We start from the raw sequence: 15,404 nt of genomic DNA on the forward strand, positions 1-15,404 counted from the left end.
CTTCAATCATAATCATATACCTGCATGATTAAAAAACAGCAGACATTCAATTTATTAGAACAAATAATGGAGTGCCTTCAAGTTCAGATGTAGGCAACACGACTAACTTCTTCCTACATTCGCTACCTTGTCTCTATGACACAGACCTTGCTTCTGTGAAACACCTTGTTCCAGTGGGAACTTGCTTCTGTGAGACTGCCATTTATAGCGCTACTACTTTGGACGGAGACCTTGTCTCTATGAAACTGCTTGTCTCTGTGGGAACTTGTTCCTGTGAGACTGCCATTTATAGAAATACTTGCTCCTGTGAAACTTGTCTCTGTGACACTAATATCGTTCAAAACCACTACTTGTCTCTGTGAGAACTTGTCTCTGTGAAACATCCCCATCATAACAATAAAATCTTTCTATCAAATTTTTAGGAATTGTTTTGAAATGTCACTACTTTAGTTTTTATATCCTAAATTTTGGAGAGTAATAGTACAAGGTATTCTTAGTTTTTCTCTCCCGGCCTGTGCTTCATTGTAAAAAAGAATAAGAATATTCTTCCAGCAAATTACAAGTTTTAATTATAACGATAACATCTATCAAATTTTTAGCTATTGTTTTCAAATTCCATCACTTTGTCAACTTTATAATAGTTTTTATACTCTTGCAGCAGGGTACAGACTATGTGGCCATGTATTCAGTGTTAGCAGACTTGGTGTTCAAGATATATTAACAGTTGATAAGCTACCATGTAAGTAAAGATTTAACTAGCCAACATTAATATAAAATAATAATGGAAAATATTTCTTACTTTGCCATGTGAGCGATATCTATATATATTTAAGATAGAACTCCTTATATTTCGGATAAATCGCTCTAGAATAATAATATGAAATAATAATGGAAAATATTTATCACTTACCAATGTGAAATTTTCTATAGAAATTATAACTTCTATTTAATATCTCCTATTTGGAATGAGAAAGGGAATTATATGAAAAATAGCAATCCAAACACTCCATATTGCGAATAAAATATGATAATGTCATAGAAATAGAACTATATAATTTTGAATGAAAGCTTATTTACTCAAGGTAGCCTACCATATACATCAGTATCATGATATACATCACTACCATGTACGATCAGAATGAATCTATTAATATTTTGATTTTGTAATTTAGGTGCAAAATCCGATTCCCTACAACAAGCTTGCTTGACTCGCGAGTCGATTGAGCGATTAAAAAACGCCTTTTTACCCAACGAAGTCCTTTCGGGCTTAGCATACTTTGCCGAGAAAATAGATGCCACTGATGTTGTGGCAAGAAAAGCAGGGCGTAAGCCAAAACTGCCTTTTAACTGGGGACAGGTATTTACTCATTAATTCAACTTAATTAATTTTCTACTCAAATTAACTTATTAATCCAACCCAATTTATCAATTCAACTCAATTTTCACGAAATAATCATCTTATCGGTACTTATTTAAGTTATCATCTTCGTTTGTAAGCACAGATTCTGGTTAATTCACCACACACTGTGTAAGCTCTATATTCAATGTCTGTTTACATTACGAACTGCTTGTTAATAATCAATTTTGAACAACTAAATTACAACATAGCAGTCAGATTGACTGTTATGTCTGAATCTGACAGCTATGTTGTTATTTAGTTGTTCAAAAGTTACTCTATATTTTTTTAGACCTACTCATAGCTTTCAAGTTATCTAAGAGGAATTTCAGAATTGTACTAGAAGTGGATTTTTTTTTCTCGGGGTATAGCTGCTATAGACCTATAGTCAAAATAATATAATATATCCTTGGAAATATCAATTGAAACTTATTTATTTACAAGGGCAAATTTTTACAAGTATTTCAAAATTTGGAGATGATGAGGGGATGAATGAAATACAATCGCTTTTATTTGTGATAATTTCATGAATGGAAAGAAGAGATATTAAAATTTGGACTAAAATGCGACAAGGTAGGAGACAAGGACTGAATACGACAAATGACTTATAGGTAGGGATTCAGATCACTACTGTTATTATTGTTACTGGGTACAACTATTACTGTTACTGTTACTGTTTCCTATTACTGTTATTGGGCTACAACATTATGATAAAGTTGAAATACAAACAGCTTTATTGACTGACATTAAACTACATCAGGTAATAATAAATACCTTTTAAAGTGGGCTATTTTTGCAATTTTATTTTTTCTAATTTTTGTTTGAAAACTTGAACAATAAATTATTACTTTTCTGTTCCATATTCAGATTGACATGGTAGGTCTTGGAATTCATCTGATACAACTCTGCAAGATAGTTTCTGAGATATTTGCAAGAGAGCCTAGATTATTGAGGATCAAATCTCCTGTCTATGTTTTAGGTAAGTATAGCTAACATAGCGAACATATTTTAAGAACTAGACAGGGCAAACTAGAATATGAGCATTCTATTAGGTCAATTATTTATTAAATTATTCAGTATTACAAAACTGATATTACAACAGTATTAGTCCTGATCTGATTGATTTTTATATTTTCAGTAATTATTATTGATAGACCAAATACTACTATACTAATATTATCACATATTTATGAACTAGCCAAGGTATAATGGAAATAGGTACAATATCTGAATTCTATTAGGTCAAATATTAGTTCTGATGTGATTGATTTTTATATTTTCAGCAATTGATATTTTCAGACCAACAAAAACTGATGATGAGCATTAAAAAAGGATAAAAAAACTCAATTTTTGTGTCAATATAATATTATTCAATATTAGGAAAGACAACATACTTATTGTGTTTTTATTTAATTATGAATCTTCGATAATAGTGTTCAGTTAATTTAATTTGTCTTGTGTTCGTTAACTAATATTTTTTAATCATAGAATCTCTACATGACATCTACCAATATAATAGGAAGAATGCTTTATTTTTTAAGTTTACAAAAACACACATTTATGGAGTGATTAAAAAATCGCCAGCCGAGATAACTACTGTAATATGATAACTAGTAGAACCTCTAATTATTGTAGTTGACAATCGTATACTACGAATTATAGAGGGTACAAAATCGAGGCTATGGTCGAGGAATAAGAGGAAGAAGAAGAAGAAGAAGAAGAAGAAGAAGAAGAGGAGGAGGAGGAGGAGGAGAAGGAGTTGGTGGAGAAGGAGGCTACTAGGGTAGATGATGAAGAGATCATTAGAATTATAGAATGCTAAATATCTAATGAGCAATCACAGGTATTATGGTTGAAAATTGGAGATACGAGTAATATGAAAATAAACTTCAAATTTGGAATTTTCAAAAAATATTGAGAGTTTTCAATATTCAATCAACATATTTTTTCGTTCGAATTCGAATTTTTGATCGCATATGCGATTCATTTTTGGTAGACTAGTGCGCAACACAACTCATAACTAAAAGTCACATACTAATAGTCTAAACAAATTATTCAGTACTGCATTAACGTCCAATACTGTACTGACGAATTGAACCGAATACTTTGTTATTAAATACTTTGTTGAAAGTTGAGTCGGGTGTGCCACAAGGCTCGATACTTGGTCCTTTCTTATTTTTGGTTGCGATCAATGACATTTCAGCTTTCGTTAAGACTGATACAATTTTGTATGCAGATGATACTACTTTCTTTAACCTGAACAGTGATCTGAACATTCTGAGCCAGGAAAGCAAACACACTATGGAAAAAGCATCTTTATGGTTCAATGCAAATAGCTTTGTTCTTAATAACAGTAAAACTGAACAACTTAATTTTAATTTAAAAAGAGGACCTCCAGTGAATAATCCAGCAAGTGTGAAATTTTTAGGGATTCATATGGACTCAAAACTCACATGGGAGCCACATATCAAATATGTCAGCTCAAAGCTTAGCAGAGTAATTCATTTGCTCAGAAGTCTATCCGGTGTAGTACCTATGAAATATTTAAGAACGGCCTATTTTTCTTTCTTTCATAGTATAATATCTTATGGCCTCATCCTTTGGGGTAATGCTTCTCAGATCAATGATGTTCTACTCATTCAAAAGAAAGCTTAAGAATTATAACTAACTCATCATATCTTGAGCATTGCAAACCATTGTTCATTAATCAAAAAATTCCAACTGTGATAAACTTTTACGTATATTATGTCCTCATTTATACCCATAAGAACCTATCCTGTCTGCAGTTAGGAAGTGATGTTCATTCAATTAACACTAGGTACAGAAATCGCATTGATATACAGCACCAAAGACTAAGAAGACAAAGACAAAACTGTTCAACAAACTGCCTTCCCATTTACATAATGTGTCACAAAAGATATTTAACATATATTTAAACATTTAATATATAGTTGGCTAGTATTAAATCCGTTTTATAAATTGACTGAATTCGATGAGTGCCTAGTGAATATATGTTAGTAAATAATTAGTACCTGTCTATAAGTGTTGGTTAGTCTGATTATCTTGTTATCTAAATTCAACTTCTCTTCATCACTCAACTGTGATACTATAGTAGAAACGTCCAAATGTATTTATTGTTGTTGTTATTCTATTTGTTAATATTAACCATCATTACATGAGCATTGTGTATATACTACTGTAGAAGTGTGTGACTTGAACTTATCGTTGTTATGTTATATATTTATTTATTTATTTATTTATTACAGAACAACTATTAAAGACTACAGGCATTAAGCCCAAAACAGTCTTTACTACCATTTACAATCGAATAAAGTAAGTTACTAAAAGAAATAAAAATGAGAGATACAGTACATGCAATTCACAAATATATAAGAAAGATGATAAGTATGAGGAAAGCATGAATAATAAATACAGAATAAAACTAATCTAACTTATCCAAACTCATCTAAAACTTATCCAATAAGTTATAAAAAGAATAGGCCTACAACCATTTACAATCGAATAAAGTAAGTTACTAAAAGAAATAAAATGAGAGATACAGTACATGCAAATCAACTTCAAATTTGGAATTTTCAAAAAATATTGAGAGTTTTCAATATTCAATCAACATATTTTTTCGTTCGAATTCGAATTTTTGATCGCATATGCGATTCATTTTTGGTAGACTAGTGCGCAACACAACTCATAACTAAAAGTCACATACTAATAGTCTAAACAAATTATTCAGTACTGCATTAACGTCCAATACTGTACTGACGAATTGAACCGAATACTTTGTTATTAAATACTTTGTTGAAAGTTGAGTCGGGTGTGCCACAAGGCTCGATACTTGGTCCTTTCTTATTTTTGGTTGCGATCAATGACATTTCAGCTTTCGTTAAGACTGATACAATTTTGTATGCAGATGATACTACTTTCTTTAACCTGAACAGTGATCTGAACATTCTGAGCCAGGAAAGCAAACACACTATGGAAAAAGCATCTTTATGGTTCAATGCAAATAGCTTTGTTCTTAATAACAGTAAAACTGAACAACTTAATTTTAATTTAAAAAGAGGACCTCCAGTGAATAATCCAGCAAGTGTGAAATTTTTAGGGATTCATATGGACTCAAAACTCACATGGGAGCCACATATCAAATATGTCAGCTCAAAGCTTAGCAGAGTAATTCATTTGCTCAGAAGTCTATCCGGTGTAGTACCTATGAAATATTTAAGAACGGCCTATTTTTCTTTCTTTCATAGTATAATATCTTATGGCCTCATCCTTTGGGGTAATGCTTCTCAGATCAATGATGTTCTACTCATTCAAAAGAAAGCTTTAAGAATTATAACTAACTCATCATATCTTGAGCATTGCAAACCATTGTTCATTAATCAAAAAATTCCAACTGTGATAAACTTTTACGTATATTATGTCCTCATTTATACCCATAAGAACCTATCCTGTCTGCAGTTAGGAAGTGATGTTCATTCAATTAACACTAGGTACAGAAATCGCATTGATATACAGCACCAAAGACTAAGAAGACAAAGACAAAAACTGTTCAACAAACTGCCTTCCCATTTACATAATGTGTCACAAAAGATATTTAAACATATATTTAAACATTTAATATATAGTTGGCTAGTATTAAATCCGTTTTATAAATTGACTGAATTCGATGAGTGCCTAGTGAATATATGTTAGTAAATAATTAGTACCTGTCTATAAGTGTTGGTTAGTCTGATTATCTTGTTATCTAAATTCAACTTCTCTTCATCACTCAACTGTGATACTATAGTAGAAACGTCCAAATGTATTTATTGTTGTTGTTATTCTATTTGTTAATATTAACCATCATTACATGAGCATTGTGTATATACTACTGTAGAAGTGTGTGACTTGAACTTATCGTTGTTATGTTATATATTGACGTTGTCTATGCTGTAAAGGCTTTTCGACAATAAAATTTTATTTATTTATTTAATAGACAATTATTTTGTCTGGCAGTCTACGTAATTACCGGTTGATGATCTCATGTCTGAAGAATTAGCAATTACCTTCCCCTTCCATGGTGTATGAGAAAATACAGTAGGTATCTTACGAATTATAGAGATCCCGCTTACAAAATTACGAATTATAGAGTTCCTGCTTACAAAATTACGAATTATGGAGTTCCCACTTACAAGAGTACGAATTATAGAGGTAGATAATAACCAGTTCTTAATTTTACTATGAATTATCGAGGGGACCGAAATACACTGCTTTTCTACGAATTATAGAGGGTTTTTTCAAGGTACCAAGCATCCACTAATAAGAATTGAATTGAATTTATTTCAGCAAAATTTACACAATTTACAATAATATTTCAACAGAGCAAAACACAACTTGAGATATGTAATACAAATAATACTATTAATACCTTATCCTATTCCCTATCATATATATCTATATTATATTTATGATAGTAATATTCCTAGTTTAATCCAGTTCAACAATGTTTTAGCATATTTAATTGTGGTATAACTTATCTTATTGCACCTATCCCAAGTGGATTCACTCTATTTAATGAAATATAAGAGCCCACATAGACCTTTTTGGCCTGTTCGTGGGTCAATGAGTCCAGTACTGTGTGATTAAAGTATACATTTTTTTCCTGATTGAACTTAAGAGAAATAAGTTTTTTCAATTTCATAATCGCACACACACACACACACACACTCACACACACACATACACCACAGACACGTTGGTCATCACAAGGTGAACCGCTAGGCAAAAATATATATTGATTGGGACATAGAGAATATCCAAACATTAGAAGTAACCAATATCCTATTGATGAATAGATTGAAGTAGCCGTTCACATTGATCTTCATTCAGCGTTTTTATCCAATTTGTAATTATTGATGGTATATTTTGAGAAACTACATGCGCCCGGCTGACTTATTTATTGAGGAATGTTATTCATAATAGTGTGGCATAGGTATGATATATTCCTATCACAGGCTGGAATTACGGAGAATTTACTGGAATTACTATAGAATTACGGAGGATCACGCTTTGTAGAGGTCTGAATTATAAATGTTCTACTTTAATTAAATTTGTCTTGTATTTGTTGGTTAATATTAGGAGACATACATGGCAACTACCCAGACGTGACTTTCTGTGAGAGTTTGCTATGGCGACTGGGAGTGAAACTGTCTCCAGCCAACATTCTGTTCCTCGGAGACTATGTGGACCGAGGTGCATTTGGTGTGGAGGTTATCGCCTACCTGTTCTCCAACAAAGCGCTCTGTCCCCAGACCATATTCATGGTTAGGGGAAACCATGAGGTTAGGGAAGTGCAGAGGACGTTCACATTCAAAACGTTAGTAGTGTCTTTCATATTCTATTCTAGCAAAATCGAAATACGGTAGGTCATTGATTGACAATGTTCACCTTTTATTAATTGCAACATGTTTTACTTTCCTTGCCCTATTACCATAGGTAAGGAAAGTATTGCTTTCCGAAAAAAATTAAGGTACCCCAATTTGTGAATTTCTATACGTTTCAAGGTCCCCTGAGTCCAAAAAAGTGGTTTTTGGGTATTGGTCTGTATGTGTATGTGTGTATATGAGTGTATGTGCGTCTGTGTATACGATATCTCATCTCCCAATAAACGGAATGACTTGAAATTTGGAACGTAAGCTCCTTACAATATAAGGATCCGACACGAACAATTTCGATCAAATGCGATTCAAGATGGCGGCTGAAATATAGAAAATGTTGTCAAAAACAGGGGTTTTCGCGGTTTTCTCGAAAACGGCTACAACGATTTTGATTAAAGTTATATCTAAAATAGTCATCGATAAGCTCTATCAACTGCCACAAGTCCAATATCTGTAAAAATTCCAGGAGCTCCGCCCCATCTATGCAAAGTTTGATTTTAGATTCTCAATTATCAGGCTTTTTGAACAAAAAATTTTTAGTGGAAAAGATTGAGAATGAAAATCTCTACAATTAATGCTCAGTAACATTTTCACCTAAAATTTAAAATAAGCTCGAAATTCGAGAAAATGTTATTATTTCAATTGCAAACTGTTGATTCTATTAAATCATTCACTATGAAAAGATAGCAGACCTCGTGTGTCTCCAATGTTATAGTCCTGTCACCAGCTGGCTCGAATCTTTGAATAGTATACTTGAGATGCGCGGGAACACTAGCGTCAGGTGATCAATTTTCATAACGGCAAGGAAAGTTGTGTGAGTGCACCACACAAGATTTTTTTGTCGTTGTTAATTCATGTAGGTATTTATCATGTTTTTATTAAGTGAGAAGTGTCGTTCTTTCTATATTTCTTCAAAACAAAAATATATAATATTCTAACATCAAATGTTCAACTTTTGTTAATTGCTAAAGTAATTTGTCAATACCAATTCATGTATTTACTGACTCTATTTATACATTTCGGGAAGAATTAGCAGGCTTTTGATAAAAACCTGATCCCTAATATTTATAATAAACACTCAGATTCAAACATTTTTCTTTGTAAATCACCTTAACTTATTCAATAATAAAGAATTGAATCGCTGACATTACCTACAACGCGAGTAATAGTTCATTGACCAAAGTGTTCATATTATTTTGTTGATAATATCATTTATCCATAAATCACACAATTGTATCGTTTTTTATTTGAAAATTTCATTGATATCTCATGATTTAGATCAATTGGACCCCAAACTTTACCCCACCACGAAAATCTATTCAAGTTATTACTTATATGTTGATATATCTTCTTAACTTTATCAACCAGAAAATTGCTGTTCAATTTTCTATTTATCACCTACTGTATGTATATTATTAAGGATCTAAGTATTGTTATTTGAGAAATTTTGGATATAAACTACTGTATATATTTTAGATTCTGTATACTTTGTGGTTAATTCCTTCCTTAGGCACACCTATAAATTTATTCATATATAATGATAGGCTACAGTAGGCCTATGTATACATCAGCAGTATTTCATGACTCTTAATGATGTGTAATAATTATTCATTTTGAAGGGAGTGCTTGAAAAAGTTTGGAAAAGATCAAGGCGTGTTGGTTTGGGAAGCTGTGAATAGAGCATTCGATAATATGCCTCTGGCAGCTGTTATTGACAATCAGGTAATTCTTTTTCATAGGCAACATTCTCAGCTTAGTAGCCGATAATCAACCTTATTGATAATTAAAATAAAGAAGTGCTTGAAGTTGATATCAAGTTATTTGAAATACGTGGTATAGGTCTACATTTATAACAAAACCAGAGTTTTATTAATTTGTAAAAAACAAGATTCTCTTCTATTAAATTAATTTGCAGTTTTATATTGTATTTTTTTCCACTAGATATTTATATTTTTTATTTCATTTATTGTTTTACTGTATTTGTTTCTTTTTGGAGAAAATACAATCGGAAAAAATGCAATCTTGTTAAATAATCAATTATTCTTTCTCAATATTAATTTTTTTATTGAATTGAATTTATTTATTGCCAAAAATTACAAATAGGTACATATTTTTACAATACAATATAAATAACATTGATTGTAACTTAAGTGCATCAATAACATCACTATAATACTTGGCATCACTATAAACACTATAAATACTACTGAGTTGCAGTTTATTTATTCTGTATCAATTCAGGTCAGTATATGAATATACAATATTGATAATGCTAACGAAGAAAATACGAAAAAAAATTAATAATGCTAATGAAGCTATACCTATTATACAAAAAAAAACGCACAGGCTCACAGCAAAAAAAAAACTTGAGAATACTATGATGAAAATTTTAATCTAATTAATCACTGTGACATCTTGAGGCCATCATGACAGTGAAACTTTCTCAAAGAAAAACAAATGAACTGATACAATAAAAAGAAGTTCCTGTAATGTGACTTGGGACAATTACAAGCCTGGTTCAAGAGTATACATGCCCATCGCTCACTGTTTTTAGTAACAATTATTTGTCTACAACATTATACTTTATACCACTAGTTTAAAGAATACATTTTGGTCAATCCAATATTCTATATTTTTAATTGAATCGCGTGTGATTTTTTCATCTATAAAGTCATTTGGAATTTTGTTTATAATGTAGTTACAATAATATTGAAATTGATGCCTGCATATGGTTAGCTTGATGAGTTCTGTGTTAAATCTGTTGTTAGGACGTGTATTATGGGGTGAAATGTATTTAATATTCATTAACAATTACGGTACATGTGATTACATTGAAGGTGTCATTGGAAATTTAACTCTATTATATGACAAGTAAGGGTATCTCAGTTACATATTTAAAGTTTAAAAAGGATAATTTACTGAATTTAAGAAAAAATATATTAATTTCAATAGATATTAAAAGGTTTATTCTATTTTTTTAAAATATGTTTTTTACCTTATAGGGGTAAATAATTTACGGTAAGGTAAATTTATTATTTTTTAAATGTTTTTTTCATCTTATTTGATTTTTGTAGATATTCTGTTGCCACGGCGGAATACCTGCTCCTTGGTTATGCCCCACTATGGAGTCAATAAACGAAATTCCACTGCAGCTGAGTGAGCCTGAAGAACAGAGTCCTCTAGCTTGGGACCTACTTTGGAACGATCCTTTCAGGTAAACACTAATATCAAATAGCCAGCATTTATAAGGAACACCAAAAGTTTTGATCAATATACCATCTGATCTACTCAATTTATTTAATGGAGTAATAAATCAAATCCAATAAGTTGTGTAGGAAAGTCGTGAGATGGCACCAATTACGTGTTCAATAAATTAATGACTATACAGAGTTGGTGAAAATTATGGAAAAAGCTCGATATTTATGTTTCAATGATAATTTGAAAATATATTCAATTGGTGTGAGCCTATTTGAATAGAATATCTGACACATCAAACTTTTATGTTCAAAGTGCTACTTACTTTACTTTTTCGTGTCCAGTATTGTGCCACCGAAATTCCAGAGGCATTTCCGTGCCACAAATCGTTGATGGTGCATTTTGTTGGTCAGAGGGCACACTCCAAAAGATGTTCAGTGTCCAGTAGTTCACCACACTCGCAGTTCAGATTGCCGGGCCATCTAGCCTTAAACTTTTATGTTGAAAGTGTTAAATATGTTAGTGTTTATGCGAGTATTTACTAACACTTGAAAGAGTAAAATTTCAAATTCTCGGTAGTTGAGATTTTTTAGGTTTAACTTACATCCATCCCATTCTGTATGATTTATTAGTATCTTTAAATGTGAATATAACTTATCTTTGAAACGGGTTGATATATCGATGTGCGGTTTCTGCCATTCATTTTCTCTTGAAATTCTGTATCGAAATCATGTATCACAACACCTTCCTATGAAGAAAATGAAGTTAGATTCAAAAATGGTGTATCATGTATCACATGAACACCTTCCTATAAAAAAAATGGAGTTGGATTCAAAAATGGTGGATCTAAGATGAGGTGGGACAAAATTTTGAAGTTACAAAAACACATTTTTATTCTGATTCGAACAGGTTGTCAAATGAATAACCTACAGTCAAATTATTCTTGTGTGAGAAATATTTAGCTGATTCCATTATTTTCAACACCTGTGTATACAGAATGTGCCACGAAAGGTCAGCCGTAGACCGTAGATCCTACATGAAATTGGCAACAAAAAATGTAGGCCTACAGTAAAAGTTTCTTATCGACCTTAGCTTTCGAGATATATAAATTTTTCGATATTTTTTTTAAAAACTTCAATAACTAGAAAACTATGAGTAGAAGTTGATTGTTATTATATCCTATTATGAAACAGCATTTTTGTCTGGAATTATTTTATAGAATACAAATTCAGAAACCAAACCGGCAGCAGCATGAGGAATTGTTGGAATACGACGGATTCGCTCAGAACTGCAGGCGAGGCGCAGGTCACGTGTTTAATAAAACGGCCTTGAACAAGTTTCTGTCCACTAACGGCCTCACGCATGTCATTCGGGCCCATGAGGTTATGGTGGCTGGCTTTCAGGTACACAGAATTGATCAATTTTCAACAATTATATTAAATCACTGAAAGTAACAGTGTACAGGCATTGCTCAATTAGAGCTGTGAGGAACCCCTTTAATGTGAAATATCGGGGCGCCGAGCTTTGCTCGTTATTTATTTATTGATTTATTTATTATTTATTTATTAGATAGAGCGAACAATACAATAGTCGGAAAAGAAAAAACAGGCTATTGCCCAAAACTTCTTCAATTTCCAGATTTTGTCACAAATCGTCCAAATATTATGTAGGTTATGTTCACTTCAATTTCAACACCAAATCTTCAATCTGAAACTATGAATCAGAATAGAACAAAGAATTTCAAATTTAGATAAATTGATAATAAAACTTTCGTTAAAACAAAAACCAAACTTCAAATATTCACAAAATATAGAATAAAATCACTTAAATTTTGAGCTCGAAAATATCACTCTCACCATAGCTACAACAGCTGTTTTATATATGATAAATAATTATAATAATAATTATAATCATATAATTAATTTAATAATTATGATAAACATAACTAAATTCTTTAAAATGATTGGGGAAAGACTAACAGGCACAACCCAAAACTGTTTCTTCCCCGAATTTTGATTTATACACTATAAATATTCCAAAAAGTAGGTTATGTTCCATAAACTTGAATTCAGGTGAGATTTTCAGTCCAAATATTTGAAAACATAAAAGTTCTAATTTAGATTGTTTACATACCAAATTGAATAACAAAATGACACTCACTAATCAGTTAGAGCTGTAAAATAATGATTAACTTTGAATATTATGATACATAACAACTCATGTCAACAAATCAGATTACTGTATTTTGATCGAGTAAATTAACATTTCTAGATATCTCGCGTGATACGGTAAGCTAATTGATTGTTATCGACAGACGACGAAATCATAATCTGTTTTTCCAAGGATGAATTATCCTTTTCATGTCCTTCAGCGAGTTTTCCCAGGGTTGAGACCTAGTGCAATCGAATTTTGATATCATAAACCTACTATGTACCAAATTTCGTGAAAATCGTTAGAGCCGTTTTCGAGATCCGTTGAACATAAATAACCATATAACCAGAAATAAAAATAGAAAAATATAAACAGATATACAGAAATTGCTCGCTTAATATAATAGGATTAATTTAAGCTAGAATTGAACTGTTCATTAACCAAAGTGTTAGATTGCAGTCAAATCAGGCCCTACATAAAAGAAAATAGTTGGAAAATATTTTTCCTTGACGAATAAAATAAAATTAATTATTTTCAACAAGAAATCAGCTGTCCTCTATAAAAGAAGGCAGTGGCAAGGCAGAGAATCGGCAACGCTGTTCTCCTATCTTTCTCCACTGTCTTTATAACGTGGACCTCACTATAGATCGAAGAGATTCAAGTGCACAGGTTGTGAGATGCCCTCTGCGCTGTATCTCGTGACGGTCTTATAGTTTCCCTGCCCAGATAAATCTGTTTGGGAACCGTCTCTTGTGAATGGCTGCTCTAACTCAAGAATCGACTTCATACGTTTTGTTCCAGCAATCAAAAGTTAACAGGATACTCTAATTCTCGATAAAAATTGATTTCAGTTAAAGTTCTCTATAGGTAGTTGAAGTTTACAGTGAACTCTCAAATAAAGGAGAAAGTTGTTATTTATCTTTCAAGTAAACGTTCCAAATATAGAGAAAAATTATAATCATCTCCAAAGTAAACCTTCCTATTCTTCTCTCCCTATTAACTTGACGGTCCACTAGTTGATGTTCAAACAAAATGCAGTTTCTTCTGAAATTTTTCACCTTTCCCAAACTGTTAAATAACCTTCAAAACTGTTAAGCCCCGCACACACACATCGATTTTTGTTCGTACGGTATTTTGCCGTCCTTATGAATTCTATTTGATTAAACAGATGATTTCAAACAGGTGATGTTTATCAAGTTCCGTTTAATCTGATAGAATTCATAGGGACGGCAAAACATCGCACGAACTAACATCGATGTGTGTGTGCGGGTCTTTAGTTAATAATGGAATTTTTAAGTGTATCAAATTTTCAAATTCATAAACGTTCTTACACTGCCATTATAACGTGAACATCACTAAAGGTTTGAGTGGCCGTTGATCTAGTCAGATGATTTCAAATTAGTTTTGTAAAGATTTTTAGTTTGTTTAGAACAAACTGTTACTCAACCATAGTTTTCGTGAAATTGGGCCTTTGATTAGATTAGCATAAATTTGTTGCAGGTGCACCAGAGTGGAAAACTTCTGACAGTTTTTTCTTCATCGCATTACTGTGGCACGAATAATGGCGCTGCCTGTATACTTGTCGCCAATCGGGAGCTCAAAATTATTCAAATCGATACATCCGAGATTTACAGTATCAACCATTCTTACAGGCTCACTAATCACACTGCTCAATAGCAGTAAAATACCAGTTTAAACCATCAGCTGACCGAATTGAAACACAGTATGATAAATGCATAGCTTGATATAATTTAAATTTTATAATTTTGTTATGTATTTTATTTTTAATTGTATCTAATCTTCTATATATAAAAATGTTATGTTGGTTTGTGTGTAATGCAAAAACTCCAAAAGTACTGGACCGATTGAGTTGAAATTTTAACATGATATAAAATCCGCATCAAGGATGGTTTTTATCTACTTTTTACAATTTTCAGGGGCGCTACGCTCGCCCGAAAATTTTTAACTTTTTTGTTTATGGATTTTTACGATTTTTGACTTCACATTCGGGGTCAGCTCGCTAAAATAAGTCGATTAAAAAAAAAAAAATTGACCGGGCTCGCAGGGTGGCCCGGGGGGAGGGGGTGAAACTTTGGCCATTTTTGGCCAGATTTGAGCTGAGCGCTGCTGCAATCAAAGTGCAAAATCTGACCGCTAGATAGCGCGCATGTTTCAAAACGCAGCTTCAACAGGTTCGTGAGATATAGAGTACCGGTAAACTACACTCT

At 32.1% G+C, this 15,404-nt stretch overlaps 1 protein-coding gene across 1 annotated transcript; it reads left to right on the plus strand.

Annotated features, from left to right (window-relative positions):
• The first annotated feature begins 633 nt into the window (after positions 1 to 633).
• Positions 634 to 15,029, plus strand: LOC120353281 (serine/threonine-protein phosphatase PP2A catalytic subunit 1-like). Its single transcript, XM_039436391.1, has 8 exons — positions 634 to 739; positions 1,173 to 1,357; positions 2,264 to 2,375; positions 7,532 to 7,769; positions 9,450 to 9,552; positions 10,905 to 11,044; positions 12,245 to 12,428; positions 14,677 to 15,029. Exons 3-8 carry the CDS (start codon positions 2,270 to 2,272, stop codon positions 14,851 to 14,853), a joined length of 948 nt encoding a protein of 315 aa, XP_039292325.1. The 5' UTR covers positions 634 to 739; positions 1,173 to 1,357; positions 2,264 to 2,269; the 3' UTR covers positions 14,854 to 15,029.
• Positions 15,030 to 15,404: the final 375 nt, after the last annotated feature.

This window comes from Nilaparvata lugens, chromosome 10, assembly GCF_014356525.2.
Source record: "Nilaparvata lugens isolate BPH chromosome 10, ASM1435652v1, whole genome shotgun sequence".
Taxonomy (NCBI): Eukaryota; Metazoa; Arthropoda; class Insecta; order Hemiptera; family Delphacidae; genus Nilaparvata; species Nilaparvata lugens.